The 18,815-nt window shown below is 36.3% G+C and overlaps 1 protein-coding gene across 1 annotated transcript; it reads left to right on the top strand.

The window, feature by feature from the left end:
• The first annotated feature begins 201 nt into the window (after nucleotides 1-201).
• Nucleotides 202-18,253, top strand: LOC106072572 (Na(+)/citrate cotransporter-like). Its single transcript, XM_056007092.1, has 16 exons — nucleotides 202-358; nucleotides 3,051-3,214; nucleotides 4,927-5,076; nucleotides 5,214-5,329; nucleotides 6,615-6,769; nucleotides 7,575-7,629; nucleotides 8,720-8,831; nucleotides 9,602-9,795; nucleotides 10,052-10,168; nucleotides 10,706-10,801; nucleotides 13,591-13,695; nucleotides 13,912-14,009; nucleotides 15,567-15,685; nucleotides 15,868-16,029; nucleotides 17,408-17,545; nucleotides 18,011-18,253. The coding sequence occupies exons 2-16, from the start codon at nucleotides 3,104-3,106 to the stop codon at nucleotides 18,170-18,172; spliced, it is 1,890 nt and encodes a 629-aa protein (XP_055863067.1). The 5' UTR covers nucleotides 202-358; nucleotides 3,051-3,103; the 3' UTR covers nucleotides 18,173-18,253.
• Nucleotides 18,254-18,815: the final 562 nt, after the last annotated feature.

Here is an 18,815-nt window from a genome sequence, read left to right as displayed (position 1 = left end):
CACGATAGTTAGTTAGAGACTACTGTATCACAGGTCATTACGACAGTTACTTAGAGACTACCGTCTCACAGTTCATTACACATTTAAAAAAAAACGTGCTGGTGGCGTGACAATCTCTATTGGTCACTGTCCATTACTGTCCGACAATCGAGTTTAAAAAGTGGACTAAATATTTAGAATCCTAGATAGTGTATATTATCTGTATTCATTAATATAATTGTTAAAGCGTTATCATACAGATCTATTGAGTTTCTTTGTTTTGGTTTTCATCTGACTGACGAGGGGTATGGCTGTTAAATAAATATTTCTTTAGTAAAATATTGACACACAATGGATTCTATGATATCCGAAAGTTAAGGTAATTTAATAATCTAAGTATTCTAGTTCAGAGTTTTTATGTTTGATTTTCTAATACACTTTAAATCCAAGGACATTCGATGTATATAAGGTGTAGTGAGCCTGGTGTACAGTGAGGTTTCCCTTTCAGACCTTGCGTTCTATGAGGCAGATGATGTTAAGTTCATCTGTTTCTTTGGCCAACGGTTAACTAGCAAGGTGTTATGTGGTCAGCAAGATGACCAACCGTCTTTACTTTCCCCAACTGAAATCAGATACCCATTAGAGTTGGGTGGACTCAGAGGCGCCCTAAAAATCCCGAAATTCAAAATCCCAGTCCTCATCGAGATTTGAACCTAGGACCTCAGGTTTGGAGCTACGCCCTTAACTACCTAGCCACCGCGTCCCCATAATGAGCCTGATCTTCGTGAGATAATCTTTTTGTTTTATTACACGCCTGTCGCGATGGACTTGTAGCCGTGTTTTGTTACACGCCTGTCGCGATGGACTTGTAGCCGTGTTTTGTTACATGCCTGTCGCGATGAACTTGTAGCCGTGTTTTGTTACACGCCTGTCGCGATGGACTTGTAGCCGTGTTTTGTTACACGCCTGTCGCGATGGACTTGTAGCCGTGTTTTGTTACACGCCTGTCGCGATGGACTTTTAGCCGTGAACATAAGGTTGTCGAGTGTTTTGAAATGTTTTCTTCAAAATTTTTGGAGTCTATATTAATAATAATTTAATAATAATAATTTTATTTATAAAGCGCTGTTAACAAACAAAATGTAGGCTCAAGGCGCTGTAACAACATTACAAACATAAACACAATTGCCAGAATAACAGTTAATCTAAAAAAGTTTTAAACAAGTAGGTCTTAATGTTCTTCTTAAAAGTGGTATAGCATGTTGTCTGTCTGAGATCAATGGGGAGTGAGTTCCAAACCTTTGGTCCGTGAACTGAAAAAGCACGTAGACCGTAGCTTTTGAGGGAGAAACGTGGCACTACTAAAAGCGTTGAGTCCATTGAGCGCAGGGTTCTCTGGGGGACATATGGAGTAATCAGTTCGCTAAGGTACAAGGGCATCTCATTGTTATATATACACTGATGACAAAGTGTGGCGACCTTGTAATCGATTCTCGCTTTCACGGGAAGCCAATGGAGCGTGCGCAAGAGCGTAGTAGCAGAATCTTGTCTAGTTTTTTTAAGGACTATTCGAGCGGCGTTGTTCTGTATACGTTGCAGCTTGGCTATTTTGTCATCAGGTATACCTGCTAGCACGGCGTTGCAGTAGTCAAGGCGGGAGAGTATGAATGCCACAGCTAGCGTTTTTGTTGACTCCGTTGTTAAATATGGTCGGATCTGGCCTAATCTGCGCAGCTGCAGATAAAGACCTTTGCAGAGCTGATTTATGTGTGGGTCGAAAGATAGTGTTGAGTCGAAGAAAACTCCAAGATTCCGCACTACATGGACAAAAGGAACATGGCAGTTCGTGATAAAGAGAGAATCTGTGCTTTCAACTTTTGAGACATTGTTCCTAGTGCCAATCTTAATTATTTCTGTCTTGTCTTCGTTCATCTTGAGTTTATTTTCAACCATCCAATCGCTCACCCTTGCAACGGTACTACTGATTTTCTCTGCCAGATGCGACACCTCTGAGGGTACTGATGAATCGTATAACTGTGAGTCATCGGCAAAGAAATGGTACAAGATGCCGGTTGGCCGTATGACACCGCTGAGTGGATATGTGTACATAGTGAACAGTACTGGGCCTAGAACTGATCCTTGGGGTACTCCGTACTTCAAAAGTAAGCTTGTTGATTCCGTCCCGCTAACAACGACACTTTGGGTGCGTTCCGTCAGGTAGGATCCAAGCCACTTTAGGACGACTCCTGCTAAACCAAAAGTTGCAGAGAATCTGGCCATCATAATTTCATGGTCTAGCGTATCAAAGGCTGCGGACAAGTCCAGCATAGAAAGAATTGATATGTGGCCTTTGTCGGAATTGTGAAGTAAGTCGTTTAGTACCCTGACCACTGCTGTCTCTGTGCTACGGCACTTCCTATATGCAGATTGAAATTCTTCCAAGAGACAGTACTGTTCAAGACAGTATTGTTGCAAACGTCACTGGTGAATACGAAACACATTTTTAATGGTTTTACTTCGAATATAAACCAACGTTGCTAAATTTAAATTTATAAGTTTTTGAAAGAGTGTCATTTTACTTGGTGAATATTCAAAGCTGGATCTCTAGCTACAAAGAAATCGCAACATTTTTTTTATTCACTTAAAAGTAAATTGAACTCCCTCTCCCTTCTCCCTCAGCCCACCCCCACCCTCCGTAGTCTGGACGTCGGTCCACCCGTTTGAGAATCGCTGCTCTATATGTTGTTAATGGAATATTCCGAATCATTTCTACTTTTTGGCTCCTTTTAATTTAGCCTAGCTGTAGATTAACAAAACATTGACTTTATTACAATAGAAAGCATGTTTTGATTGTGAATTAGTCTTATTAATGCGGTAAATTATGAGTGAGTCTGGTGTGAATGTACACTTTGGTTTCTTATAGTTATAATGTTTTTTGTTTGGTAATGCACAAATTGTAAGACAAATTTCCTTACGGATAATAAAGATTATTATTATTATTATTATTATTTAAATAGTTCTTTTATGGTATTATATAAAATAAACCGTATATATTTATCTATATTTCATAGGTTAGGTCAAACAAAAAAAAATTAAAAAGAAAGATTTAGTCCAGCCAGCTGTCATGGTCGGAAGTGTACTGATATTTTGCAGAACCAGTTGGAAGACTATTTTGGTCATCCTGACCCCCGTTCTACTGTCTCCTCTTGTGTTTCCTTACAGTCAGAGATCGCAGGTACTGGTCGGATGTTACTTGTAATATGTAATAAATAAACTATTTTTCGAACAAAAAGGAAAATTTAACAGACTCAAAATCGGCCCCCGAAGTGGTGTACGTAGAATCTTTACCAGGATTCGAACACGGGACTTCCGGTTACAAGTGCTTTACCCCTCAGCCACAGCATCTCAATATATTCATTTAGCGTACACTTAGCCTACATTCATTTTTTTAAATAATAATTATTAACTTTATCCATACATTCAAAATTAATAACATGTTACATGTAATAAAGAGAAACTAAAAAGATTTATTCTTCTTACAAAATTAGATAAATTGGCAACACGAAAAAAAAATAAATTCTTGACCTACATTTAGGTAGTGAGCTATCTAGAAATGACATGTCGACAGACTTGGACAAGACTTTCCCCTCGCAAAAAAAAAAAGTAATATATCTCCATTGCCATTGGTCATACAAACTAGATCTCGATCTAGTTAGATCTAGACTAAATCTAAGTCTAGATCTAGATCTAGATCTAAGTCTAGATATAGAATTAGATATAGATTAATAATATAGAACTAGATCTAGAACTAAAATCTTGATATAGAATCTAGATCTAGACTAGAATTCGTTCAACCTTAAAATTACTAGACCTAGGCTTATGATCAGGAATAGTAGGCATTTTGGTAATGTGTAATGATGTAGTTCTACTATGGCAAACCATAGCAAACTATGCTGTTTCGTATCCGATTCACTTCTTAATTAGATACTACACTGTTTACATAATAATTAAATGAGCACCCCTAAGCTGTCAGAAGATAAGCTATTGCCTTAATAATAAAAATTTTATTCAAATTATTAATATATTTCTAATATATAGATCAATATCATAAATATATCTAGATCTGGACCATATTTAGTTTTATTGAGACTGTCATGTATATTATGACGATATGTCAAAACTGCGCGTTATGAAAGTAGTTTGTTATTTTTGAAACTTATAACTAAAACGAAGTTCGTATCAAAATTCTTTTTAAAACACATCATTTGAATCAGTATTCCATTCAATGAGATAGTTAATAAATGGAAAATATATTTTAGCATGATCCATTGACACTTTTTCCATTGTGACCTTAGATGCACATTTTTTGTACCAATGCGCGAATCTGTGAATGAAGCTTAAGTTATTAATGAAGAAGTATGTGACCTTTTTAAAAAATAATTACCTTCCCGGAAGTTTTTTTTATTAAATGTTGTTTTTTTTTAATCTGCTTGCAAAGATAATTTAAAAAATTAGATGGTTCACTTTCGGAAAACAAAAAAAAAAGTAGCCGTTGCATTAGAACTTTCAATGATCTAAAATATCATGATTTCCGATTTTCATTTTCTCTTCTAGTTTCTGAGATCTAAGAGGGACGGACGGACGGACGGTTGGACAGACAAACCACACAAAAGTAATAGCGTTTTTCCCCCTTTCTAAAAAGATATATGTTTGTGCACGTGAGAACGTTTAAAAAGTATTTCATTATGCTGTAATAATTGTTGGTTTTACTTGAACTGTCAACATGAACATCAGTTGTTATAACATTGATTGGAAAATCAGTAATTGTTACTAGACTACATGTAAAATCAGTGAATGTTATAAAACTGATTGTAAAATCAATGATAGTTATAAGACTGACTGTAAAAAACATTGATTGTTTTAACATTGTTTGTAACTGCTGTACAGGAATCCAAATGTGGTTTCATAGTTCTAATCATGACAGTTTATTGGGTGACTGAAGCCTTCCCGTTACCTGTAACCTCAGTCATACCCATTGCCCTGGCGCCGCTGCTGGGTGTAGCCTCCTCCTCACGCATGTGTAAAGTATTTCTAGAGGTAACAGACAGATAGATAGATAGATAGATAGATAGATAGATAGATAGATAGATAGATTGATTGATTGATTGATTGATTGATTGATTGATTGATTGATTGATTGATTGATTGATTGATTTTATCATGATAACATGCAGGATGTCTCCTTTCTTCTGATTGGTGGAACCATTGTGGCTATAGCCATAGAGAAAACAATGCTGCATAAGAGAATAGCCTTAAGAATACTTTTGCTGATTGGAGTTGAACCCAGGCGGTAAACTGCTGACTACCTCTCATAACTGTTTTAGTTTTAAGTAAACTATATAAACCTTTAATTTTTCAAGTACGTAATATCACACAAAAATTTGACACGTGGCCAAGACAAAAGCCCAAACAGCTTTAACGCTTAAATAATCTAAAACACAAAAAGAGTCAAAGTCAAGTCTCAGTCACTAAACGATCTTGTCGTAGAATCTAAATGCCAACTTTTAATAATCTATAAATATTCCTATACTATCTTTGTTATGCGGAGGACATCGCTGTCTAAATAGGTCTACATCACAGTACCCTATCAATACTATCTGCTCAAAGTAAGAACAATAATTTTCTTAAAATGTCAGCTCTGAAACAAGAGTTTTAATGAATGAACAAACTTAACATGTACTTTTAAATTTCATACTACTGGCTGATTGAAAAAAAAAAAGGAACGTCGTCAGTAAAGATGAAGAAAAGAAACATCACACCCACAACCTTGATTTACTTATTGATTATTATTAACGGAATTTACAGGATAAAACAAGTGGTGCGGTGACTGAATGGTTAAGCATTTGGCTTCTGAGCCGGGGATCCCGGGTTCGAATCCTGATGTAGACTGGGATTTTTAATTTCGGGATCTTTGGGCGCCTTTGAGTCTACCCAATGGGTTGCTGACATTAGTTGGGGAAAAGTAAAGGTGGTTGGTCGTTGTGCTGGCCACATGACAACCTTGTTACCCGTAGGCCACAGAAACAGAGGACGTTTACTTCCACTGCCCTATAGACCACAAGGGTTGAGACAGTGTATATGGACGTGCTAATGCCAAATCGGATAGCGAAACATTATCACCGAGGTTTAATCTACAAGAACAATGGTTTATACCTATGTGCATAATATGCTATAACTTTTTAAAAAAAAATGCTTTAGGGGCCGCTATAGCATAAAACACAAGGAGAAGAGTCTCCTGAATGAAGTACATCCCATTCAATATCAAATCAATTTATTTCTGCTATTTTGACTAAGTATTCAAAAGAAAATGTCGAATCACAGATATCGCAACAAACAAGCTAAGGAATAGATGTAAATACTCTGCGATTTACATAGATATCAGTAGCTAATCTTTAGATCTAAGGACCTCAACAAAACTTACGCATACATTTGGTAAATAAAGTGGTAGGTCTCAGAAGATTTCTATCAAACTCGTTTGGCAAGGCAAAAATTGTTAGTAGTTTTCTTTTTTTTTTTTTTTTTTATAACATTATTTTATTTTAGCCTTTTCTTTTTTTTTTTTTTTTTAATCGAAGACTTCTCCTGGGTGTCATGGTGACCACAGCCTTCCTGTCTATGTGGATCAGCAACATGGCTACCACCGCCATGATGATACCTATCACTAGAGCGCTTTTGGTCAAACTTTTGACAACCACTTCCGAGGTCAATGGTCAGTCCTCAGAAGAAGAAGGTACAGCCTATAGAGACACTAATTAGGTCTAAAACCTTATATCCATGCTAATATCCATAGGTCTTTCTTTACTGATAGACTATTAAACAAACCTGTTTAAAAACAATATAAAACCCTGCGTCTTTAATGAGTGGAAATGTCACTTAGGTAGACACAGTTTCTTTATCTTTAGTCTTATTTTTAACATTCGAGGGTTTAGAAGGTAATCTAGAGATAAATTGCACGCTGGACACAACATATGGAGGCGACGTGGCTGAGTGGTCGAGCGCTTGAGAACCTAAGTTCGAATCTAAGTGAAGGCTAGGATTTTGATTTTGGGATAAGGTTAGGGTCTAATGGGTACCTGACTTGGAGACAGTAAAGGCGGTTGGTCGTTGTGCTGGCCACATGACACCCTGCTCGTTAACTGCTAGATAAAGAAATAGAAGACATTAACATCATCACAAGGTCTAAAATTTTGATGCACCTAAGTAATCTTTCACAAATAATTTAAATTATTGGAGATCACTGATAATTCTTCTTACAGCTAAAAAAAAAAATAGATTTGCAAAATGAACAATCCGACTTCGTAACTGTTGTTGTTTGTTACTGTAGAAGTCCATTCTAAAAGTTATAATTCAATTGATTCTTTTATAGTAGGAAGACATACTACACACATTGTTTCAAACATAATTTAGTGACAAGGATTTGTTGTATTAATTTTATAAATAGCTTACCAAAGACTTTATTTGTTTATTCTTTGTTTGGTTTTGTTATATATATGTCGGTGTCTGCCCTAAATACGGTTACGTTTTCCTTTCATTAGATATATCAATCGAGCAGACATCATTGCCTTCGAGTGAATTAACGGAGATATTAAGGTGAGTTTAATCTCTATTATTAACTTGAATTATCTTATTGTTTTGTCAGCTGTTTAAGCGACATAAGTGATCTCAGTGTTTAGTTGACTATGTTAACGTATCTATACACCATTCTCCTCAGACATGTGTGATATTGTTGGAATATTCAATCTATTTTAAGACTAAAAAGTCAAATCTATGTGCTTGTTAAGTGAATATAAAAGTTTTAACTTAAGGAGCGTCATTAAATTAGACATTGTAAGAATACTGAAATACGAGACGTGAGCAACAAAACAATTTGTCGATCTACTCCTATCTATCTAGCCATCCATCCATCCACCTACCTACCTAACATATATATATGCTGGGTAGGGCACGTATTCCGTATCGGAGACGAACGTATGCCAAATGCAGTCTTTTTTTTTTTTGGTGAGCTAAAAGGTGTTCGACGTAACAGAGGCGCCCCACGGAAACGCTTCAAAGACCAGCTAAGGCACCAACTTGGCTTGGCTGACATAGAAGAGAGCACCTGGTTGCATGCGGCCCCAGAACGAGACAGCTGGAGGTCACTCACGAAGGCCGCGGGATACACATTTGAGACCAAAAGAAAATCTGCTGCCGAGGACAAACGCAGACGGCGAAAAGAAAATCTAAATCGACCACCTGCGGACAATGGTTATGCTTGCCCTGGAAGTGGCAAAATATTTAGGTCACAGATGGGACTGCGCAGCCACGGGAAATACTGCATTCCTCACTAATCTTCGGACTCGAAGACTAGCCTTACTATCATGTCTATCTAGCTATCTATCTTTCTAGTTTTATTTCTATCTATCTATATAGCTTGAAAAGATTTTAAATGTAAACTTTTTTAAATAATGTCATCCTTGAAGTCAGTATTACTTTACACTAAGCCTTGCTAGGTAACAACAACAGAGAATTGTTTCCTTTTTACACTGTCCACCAGCTGTATATGGTGGAAAGATTCTTTATGCAGTCTCATGTTGTCTTTGTTTTTATATTTGTTGTTTTCAATGACAACTTACCCCCATAGAACAGCTCTCAATTCAATTCTTGTATAATGATTGTGTACCTTTTTCTGTTACATGTGTAGAGAACGACTTGAGGTGAATGACTCCATGACAGTAAGAACTAAACATTGTGAGAAATCCGTGGAATTTAAAGAAACAGTTATTGGGCGACATGAAGAGTCTGGACATTCATCGGTATAATTCAATTCAGAGGGCTTTAATATATTTTTAGCACTTAAAACTTTATATTAAACTCTTCTGAAATTGGATAAAATCAAGGTTATCATGTATGACATTAATATATCATGAAACGTGCAAACGAAATAGTTTCCTTGATATGCAAACGCTGGTCAAATACATACATAAAAACAAACCTTGTGGAATCAAACTAATTGATACAATTATAATTAATATAAGATTTCATTTCTATTTGTCTGTCTTTTTGGTAAAAAATGTCTACACGTTATTTTTCCCACACCCATTCTCGTATCAAGTTCAAACTAACATTATTATCCATTGTCATAGACAAGACAATAATAAACAATAAAAAAAAGTAACCAATTAGACAATTAATTACAGGTAATTATCTATTCTGTTTGATACCAACAAAGGAAACTAATCCTTCAGTATCCACTGATATGGCTAAATTTTTTAGTCCGCTTAAAGAAGTGTTAACTCTATTCTCCAATCAATTTCACACTTCAAACAATTAATCAATAATTTTTAAAATACCCAATTAGTAAATTAATTATTGGTAATTAATTATTTTGTTTGATATGAAATAAGGAAAATAACTTGTACATTATTGTTGGATATAGTTTTAAGGGCGGATTTTTCCCCTTTAGATAAGATTTATTTTGTTTTTTAAAAGGATTGCTTTTATATTTTTCTTCCCTTATATTTTCCTTAAATAGTGACAATGTGAACCTGATTTTCGGACCTTAACTATTAATTCTTTCAAACAGCGACACGAAAGCAAGAAAAGAGAGAAGCGTGATGATAAAGTCGACGAAACAATTGAGCTCCATAATCTGGACCCCAGAAACATGGTTCTCCTGAAGATCTTCAGTCTCTGCGTCTGTTACTCCTCCAACATAGGAGGCATGGCCACACTGACCGGAACTGCCCCTAACATGGTGCTAGCTCGCATGGTCACAGAGTAAGCTGCCAATGCTTGAACCCGTGTTGTGTTGTGTTCAGTCCTTGACGTAGTTGATATAACTATGTTAGGTTGCTTGTATGACAAGGTGTTTATAGCAAATACTTTCTCTTGGTCCATTATGTTTTCTAGCATTTTGCTTTCGGTGCCTTTGTTTGTGCATATAAGTCTCTATCTACACAATAAAAAATAATAATAAACTTTTTCGTTCATTAATATTGCTAACATGAGGAATCGCTTTTTTTGTCTCTTACAGTCTGTACAAAGAAGCGCCTGTCACTTTTGCCAAATGGTTTCTTTTTGGGTTTCCAATGTCGCTGCTTCTACTGTTTGGTACTTACGTTTGGATGTATAGAACAGGTTTTGGATTTAGGTATTTTAACTTGAACAGGTCTTTAAGATTTACATGTTAATTAAAACATTTACTTTGCAATATTAAAAAGCGTTCGTATACTCAAATGAGTCAAGCATTTGATTCCAATCAATCAACTAATGGTGCTCAGTGCAGTGGCTTTCAGGGGGTGGGGAAAGGGGTGCGTACCGCACCGTGAGACACATCAGGGATGATAAATACGTAATAAATTGTCTGAGAGGGAGCTCTTGAATAAGGCTCGACTGATGAGTTATATTTATGTACCAATCAAACTAAACAAACGAACATTTTGACAATATCGACAAAGTTTATTGTGAAAAAAAGGCAATATTCGCAATGCCAGTGATGCCTCATCGAGCAAATAATACATTACTTGTCTTAAAGGTCTAGCGTTTGAGTCTGTTTCTATATTATATAGCATTTGATTAAACACGAGATATTCAGACTTTAAAGCCTAGATCTTAATAATAAAACTAATGACCAAACCCGCTCTTCCTACATGTTGCCAATGAAAGCAGCCATATGACTCTATTGCAGGTCATTCTTCAGATGTTCGTCTTCAGTTTCAAGGAATGAATTAGAAAGAACAAAGCGAGCAGTCAGAGAAGAATTTGACAAGCTGGGGTCATTAAAGTAAGTCAACCGAAATGAATATTTGTTCAACAGTAAGAGACGTTTAAACGTTCAGTGTCGTCGTTAGCAATACACAATGTACAGATAAATGTTCTTTGAAAGTGTAAAAATTGATTAGAAAACACATTCTGTGTGTGAATGTAGTGTTTCAGAATCGTTTGCACCTGGCCTCTTACAGGGGCGAAGCTAGGAATTTGATATCATTTGGGGGCCCGGGGGCTTGACCTCTTTGGAGGCCCATGCAATTTGCGCAATATTTAATATTTAATGTAAAAAACATTCATGTGGGCCCCCTTCAAGTAGGGACCCGGGGATGGGATTTTCAAATTCTCCCCCCTCTTGCCCCACACTAGCTACGCCACTGGCCACTTAATTTTAATATTTTGTTGTCATCAAATTTATTTTCATTGTTTCCTGTCTCCACGTATGAAACAGTTTCAAATAACGGCATTGTAATAACCTGACTTGCTAAATTTGGGCAACAGTTATATACTTCGTACTTGCGTTGAGAATCATGTTGTCCGTGGCTTGGTCTAGCCGCCTAGCGACTAAAATCATAATTGCTTAAAAAATATTTCTTTACCCTGCATGTCTGGCGTTTTGTTTCTGAGTCATGTACTTAAGAACTATTGTCACCTATAAAAGTATAGTGTATGACTTTGTCCACAATGACGAGTGATAGACTTACTTCGTCGATTTTTTAGAGAAAAAAATTGCGACTAATGGAACAAATCTCCTACATAGCGGAACTCTTTGGCTCTATGTATACAAGCCTATCTCTCTAAGTCTCAAGCATGATGTAAGGTTGATTCGCGAATGTTTAGATGTACTCGTTAAGACTTTGTTAGAAGACCATTGCTTCTTCCTTTTTGTGAAATGTCGAAACGTTATTTAGAGTCTTGTCAACACGAATCGTCCATGAAGCACATTAGCGCAAGAATTTAATCTGTTTGTTAATTTTAATATTGATACAGGACGGTTTTATAATTTATTGCGTATAATTCGGTCTTAATTTGTTGTTTTTCTATTTCATTAGGCCCCCCCCCCCCATTTACTTTATCTAGAGCCTCCCTATTCTCTTCACCTAGGGCCTCCAATTACCTATATCCGGCTCTGGTATCATGTTTCTTATCTTATAAATTAGAAGAGTTCCTTCCAAAGATAACATATTTCCGACCTACTCATAATCTAGTAGTGCAAGTTATGCACTATGCTAAGTCATAGGTTTTCCTAGCTACTTAAAACTCGCCCCATGGTCTATTAGCTCTAGGGAGGAGGAGCACTTGTACTGCTTTGTCCTAGCATATGGAATAAGAAATGTGATTTTATCTTAGTGATGGTTAATAAAACAAACTCTGTTTGATAGTTTACTTAATTGTCAAACTATAATACAAAATATAACAATGTCTATCAATATCAAAGTTTAAGATTAAAATGTAGGGCGCATTGAATCATTTATTAATTTAAAAACAAAGTCAGTGTAGAAACCAAAAGACAGACTTGCATTCAATTTCAAAGTTGAATGATCTTTCAAAACGTTTCTACACACACGAAGCTCAGAGCTACATATTTTTAAGCTCAGAGCTATATATTTTGAAGCTCACAGCTACATTTTTTGAAGCTCAGAGCTACATATTTTGAAGCTCAGAGCTACATATTTTAAAGCTCAGAGCTACATATTTTAAAGCTCAGAGCTACATATTTTAAAGCTCAGAGCTACATATTTTAAAGCTCAGAGCTACATATTTTGAAGCTCAGAGCTACATATTTTGAAGCTCAGAGCTACATATTTTGAAGCTCAGAGCTACATATTTTGAAGCTCAGAGCTATATATTTTGAAGCTCAGAGCTACATGTTTTGAAGCTCAGAGCTACATATTTTGAAGCTCAGAGCTACATATTTTGAAGCTCAGAGTTACATATTTTGAAGCTCAGAGCTACATATTTTGAAACTCAGAGCTATATATTTTGAAGCTCAGAGCTATATATTTTGAAGCTCAGAGCTACATATTTTGAAGCTCAGAGCTACATATTTTGAAGCTCAGAGCTACATATTTTGCCTTATCCAACACAGATTGAATATATTTCTTTATTTCTGGAAAAGAAAATAGTCTATGTTAAAATACAATACTTTAAAGATTATAACTACCAGAGACCAAGATTTTATTATTGAGAAAAGAGAAAAAAGTAAAGTTTCCTTTTCAGACCTTGTGGTCTATAGGGTAGGTGATGTAAAGTTCATCTGTTATGTGGCCCACGGTTAACGAGGATGTCATGTAGCCAGCACAACAACCAATCGCCTTTACCTTCCCCAACTAATTTCAGATACCCATTAGAGCTGGGTGGACTCAGGGGCGGCCAAGGATCCCGAAATTAAAAATCTCAGTCTTCACCAGGATTCGAACCGGGACTTCCAGTTCCGAAGTGCAATGCGGAACATTTTCAAGAACGTATATTTGACAAAAAAATTTTTACAAAAGATAAATTGAAAGTGTATACTATAGTCAGTGTCATCTAATTAATGGTATGTACAGGATGGTAGAAGGTGATGTACTCTGCAATATTCTATCCATCTTAGTCATTCTCCCAATTATCTTTCGGTATAGTAAGTATGAATACATTTATCTTTAAAATGCAATATAAATGAACAGGCAACATCTATAAAAGTATAAAATATTATATTACTTGTAATGGCTTTAGTTTTTATGTTTTATATAAAGTTGAAAATACATTTACAATTTAGATAGCCATCTATCATCTGTGTGATTTAAATTCACTTTTCTAATACAGATTTAACGAAGTTATCGTTCTTATTCATTTTGTACTACTAGTCTCCCTTTGGTTGCTACGAACGCCAGGATCATTCCCTGGTTGGGCCACCTTCTTTAAACCAGGGTAAGTATTACACGGCCCAAGTGAGACTTAGTTCTACAATGTTTAGTTGATTTCATAAACGTCAAAATGTATACCTCCACCATCATTTTAGACTCTATTCAACTATTGTAATAACAAGCCGTTAATTGATTATTCTTATTGTAGTCAGAGACCTAATAGACCTAATCAAATTTAAATCGACAAAATCAATAATATACGAATCGTCTCATTTTGCAGACACGTGACGGACGCTTCTGTCGCCATTTTGGTGGCCAGCAGTTTGTTTGTTTTCCCCAACGAGAGGCCTAATGTATTATTCTTTCGGTCAAAAGGAGGTTAGTGGTGATAACATCTTTATGTTTGAGTTCCTTAAAAACTTTCAATATGAAAAATAATAGGTTGCTGTATGAATAGATAGATAGATAGATAGATAGATAGATAGATAGATAGATAGATAGATAAATAGGATTAAAGAAATTGACTTTAAATGAATGCATGGATAGATACAGTTGTGAGTTAACAATTTTATGTTAGCCTATTTTCTCCTTGCAACCGATGGCTTGCAATTATGTTGTATTGCAACATTAGGCGTAATGATGTTTTAGGATATTACCACACATTTTTCTATGTTAGGCACTTCAGTGAAATTCATGTCAGACCACGAGAATATTGTAGAATGCATTAATATGTTAGCCTTTTTTAGTCTTAAAACAACTTTTATCATTTTGTATAAGTGCGTTTATCTACCATACTTCGATGGTTTATCGAGTTAGTTTGATTTTTTTAATGTCAAGTCATTGCAATAAATGTACAAACGTTCATTTTCATATTAGGACTTTTCATGTTGGATTCGCGAGACATTGCAATACGTCTCAGTTTTATTCGACTCTAGCGCCTCAACCGTCTTTCTAACGTCACAGTGGTCAAATGTCTTCTAAGTTGACCCGACTTTCTGACGTTAGAACTTTCTCCCTAATAATTTACCATTTACCATTCTATTGACAATATTTTGTGTGAATGAAACAGGCTAACCACAAGCAGTTTTACTGATCATGATAATGGTATTACATGGATGAAGCCCATAACAAAAGTACTCGTTCTATTGCCTCCAATCTCTTTCCAATTTGAAACTGTCGGGTTGAGCTGAGCTCTTGAAACTCTAGGCCAGAGAATGCGAACAAGAGCTCCCTCTCACTAGTCCGATAGAACACTGTGTTCTGGCTGTCTTACGAGTGTCTAGTTTGACACTGTGTCTAGTTTGACGCTGTCATTTCCAGTGACACGGGTCACTGCAGACTCTCGGAATAGAGACGCGGCCGAAGGCCGTGTACCCCGGGAGCCACTGCCATTTTTCTATTCTACACCAGGCTAACCGCGGGGGACACGCCATTTATGAAACGATTCTTGAGGAATGGTGCCTGGATGTTAACAAGGTTGTGGGATCTCTTTTACAACCCTGCACAGTGCAATGAGGGCAACTCTCTCACCCACTGATGGACTCCCACAGGAGCTTTGTTTTGCTACCCTTTAGCCTAATTGTTTCCTCTTACGATCGTTTCCACCCGGGCGCCACTATGAGGCAGGGTAGCATGCCCGGGCAAATCTCAATCAAACTTAAGAATCGGCCCGTCCAATTTTCTAAATTTCATTTTAAAATAACTCTTGAAATGTGAGAGTTGCATGATAGAATTAGTGGTACATAACATTGATGTATCACTTTCAGTATATGATATTAATTTCGTTTATTTTTCTATGTTTATAAATTGCCATGAATAACAATTGTATATCGAAAATTAATAAACTATTTAACAAATGTCATCACTGGATGACTTAGGACAAACTATTCATGTGTGTCTCTGAACGGCGGGTGAAGGGGTGTAACAATATTTCAGATTCAAGTCCCTCCAGATCCTCGCCTTCGATATTGACGTGGAAATCAACAATGAAAAAATTTCCTTGGGGTGTCATCTTCCTTTGTGGAGGAGGTTTTGCCCTCTCTGAGGCTATCAAGGTAAATTAAAAATAGTTCAAACCTAATTCCCAGATTTTGTATTTTGTAAATGATATACAGAGTTGTCTTGTATGCGGCACTACCACGTTTGTAATATAATTGTGCCTATAAATCTTCATGCAACGTAACCTTTTCTAAGGCTTTTGGACTAAACACATAATGTCAAATATATCATCTTACAGGTGTCAGGGCTGTCCAAAATGATCGCACAAAACCTTATGTTTATCCAAGTTCTGCCTGGGTGGGCCGCCTGTCTGGTAGTGGTTATACTGACCTCAGCTGTCACGGAGATTGTGTCTAACACAGTGGTCACTATGCTGCTCCTTCCCATGTTAAAAGAACTAGTAAGTAGAACAATGACCCACTGGACGCTTACTCGCTTCTTATTGTATTTCTAACATGTGACAGGAAATGTAGGTCAGAATCGGGTCTCAGATCCACAAACTCAAGACAGTGTCTTAGTATTAATTGCTTTATTATGTTTCAACCTTTTTAGAATGTTGACATATACATAGAAGCACGGAACTATAAATCATCGTCTCAAGTCTAAGGATATGTTGCATTTCACCTGACCATGTAGGCAGTGGTGTAGCTAGGAAGTTACCCTCATTTGGGCTCTCGGGGGGCTTGACCTCTTTGGGGGCCCCTGCATTATGCGTAATATTTAATATTTAATGTGAAAACACTCATTTTGGGCCCCCCTCAAGTTGCGGCCCGGGGGATTTTTATACTTCCTACTCCCTCCACCCTAGCTACGCCTTTGCACGTAGGCACAATAGCACCATGCATATTTTGTCACACCAAAGGCAGTCAAATGCCGTTAATGGCTGTAGGTCTATTTAAGTGGATTTTCACAGTTTCTTGTGTTTGTTTTCGTAGCTAGCATATATTTGGCCCCGCGACCTTTCTAGGAGTTCTTTAGTTGTCTCTTTCGAGAACCTATTTTTCCCCAGCTGCTTTCCTTCGTACGAGTTGTCACGTGATGTGAATGTGAATCGGTGAGTTGGGCGTAGTCCCCTTAAAGAATTGGTAACGCTATTTTTTCCCTCACACATTCTCCGATCAAATTGATACTTTTAACAATTATTCATGGAACCTAAATACACAAAATTAATCCATAAACAAAAATGCTCAATTAATCAATTAATTATTGGTAATTAGTTATTTTGTTTGATATCAAATAAGGCAACTTGTACATTATTGGTAGGTATAGTTTTATGGATGGAGTTTTTCCCCTCTAGATATGTTTTAAAATAAAATGATTTTTTTGTTTTGTTTTGTTTGTTGTTTGTTTCTTTGTTAATTTTCTTATGACAAAACAAAAAGAGGATTTTCAGCATCACACTTGGCAACAAACTCAATGTAATCAACTTTTTGAGCTCGATTTCTTTGATCGCTATTGAGAAACTAATCATCCAACCTTTAAACAGCACAATGGCATTCTTTAATTGTTTTTATTGTATATTTTGATTGATTAAATTCTTTTACACTGATATAAGCAACAGCCACTTCTAGTCTTGGGTTTCTAGTTTTAGAAGAATTCAATTGTATCTTGATTTTCAGGATCTAAATTTTACGCTCCCCAATATAAATCCAACTCAGAGTTCTAGTTTAAGTCCTAGTACTGGAATTTATGATAATTTAAAAAAAAAAGAAATTATTTTAAAAATAAACATTTTGGTATGGTACATAGAAACAAATGTTGATTCACTTTTCATATAGGCAATAGCCATGCAGCTACATCCACTTTACCTGATGTTGCCCGCCACTGCTGCCTCGTCTCTCGCATTCATGTTGCCCATTGCCACGCCTCCTAACGCCCAGGTCTTCGCTTATGGCGATATCAAAGTTGTAGATATGGTGAGTAGTGTCAGATAGTGTGGCCTATCCAATGTCTTCACAACAAATCTCTCCTTTTGTCTCTCTCTCTCTGTTTATTTTTTTCTCTCTCTCTTTCTCTGTTTGTTTCTGTCGTTCTCTATTTCTCTTCTCTTTTTGACTCTCTTTGTATTTCGTTCTCTCTCTCTCTCTCTCTTGTCTCTCTCTCTGTCATTCAACTGTTAAATTTCTAGTAAAATCGTTAGAACCATTTTTGAGATCAGCCCACCCAGTTTCCATGAAGGAGTAACTTGAATAGAGGTATTGTAAAAAGAAGATGAATAGGGCCTACATCCTAAGGCTACCCGTAAGTCAATCTAGTCATGCACTTAATGAATGACTTAAACTCGACCAAGTTATTGGTATTCCTGGCTGAATCAGAAGTCAGGAAGTTAACCCTTTAAGCCTACATCTCCTAGAGTTTGTTTTTTTCTATTTCCTGTTCAGGTCAAAAGTGGCTTTATTCTCAACCTTCTGGGCATCCTAGTTATTGTCCTGGCCATCAACACGTGGGGCTACTACGTCTTTGGCTTGGCTGACCTGCCCGTGTGGGCGCTGCGAGCTGCTGCCCTTTCCGCCAATTCTACAAACACAACACAAGCTGGATAAGTTGGGTTACTCCACAATGTTTTGAGCTCTGTCTGTCATTCGTTTCTTTGTTCTAGTTTCATTAAATACATTTTGATGTGAGCTTTAGAATTGCTTCTAATTTTATATTGTTTACGAGTTCAATACAATATTAAGGATTACTAAAGACTTAACAGCGTAGAGAAAAGTATTGTAGCTATCTAATAGATATAAAATTGAATGTAAGGTATATGTATGTTGGCCTATGTATGTATGTTGGCCTATGTATGTATCTGTGTATGTATGTATGTATGAATGTATGTATGTATGTATGTATGTAGTATGTATGTATGTATGTATGTATGTATGTATGTATGTATGTATGTATGTATGTATGTATGTATGTATGTATGTGTGTATGTATGTATGTATGTATGTATGTATGTATGTATGTATGTATGTATGAATGTATGTATGTATGTATGTAGTATGTATGTATGTATGTATGTATGTATGTATGTATGTGTGTATGTATGTATGTATGTATGTATGTATGTATGTATGTGTGTATGTATGTATGTATGTATGTATGTATGTATGTATGTATGTATGTATGTATGTATGTACCACAAAGAAATCAAAACCGTGTTCGACCTATCTTAAGAAAACATTTGGCATAGATGTC

The sequence above is a fragment of the Biomphalaria glabrata genome, chromosome 12 (assembly GCF_947242115.1).
Source record: "Biomphalaria glabrata chromosome 12, xgBioGlab47.1, whole genome shotgun sequence".
NCBI lineage: Eukaryota > Metazoa > Mollusca > Gastropoda > Planorbidae > Biomphalaria > Biomphalaria glabrata.
The sequence above is the reverse complement of the archived record's forward strand: the minus strand, read 5'-3'. Positions and strand labels throughout refer to the sequence as shown.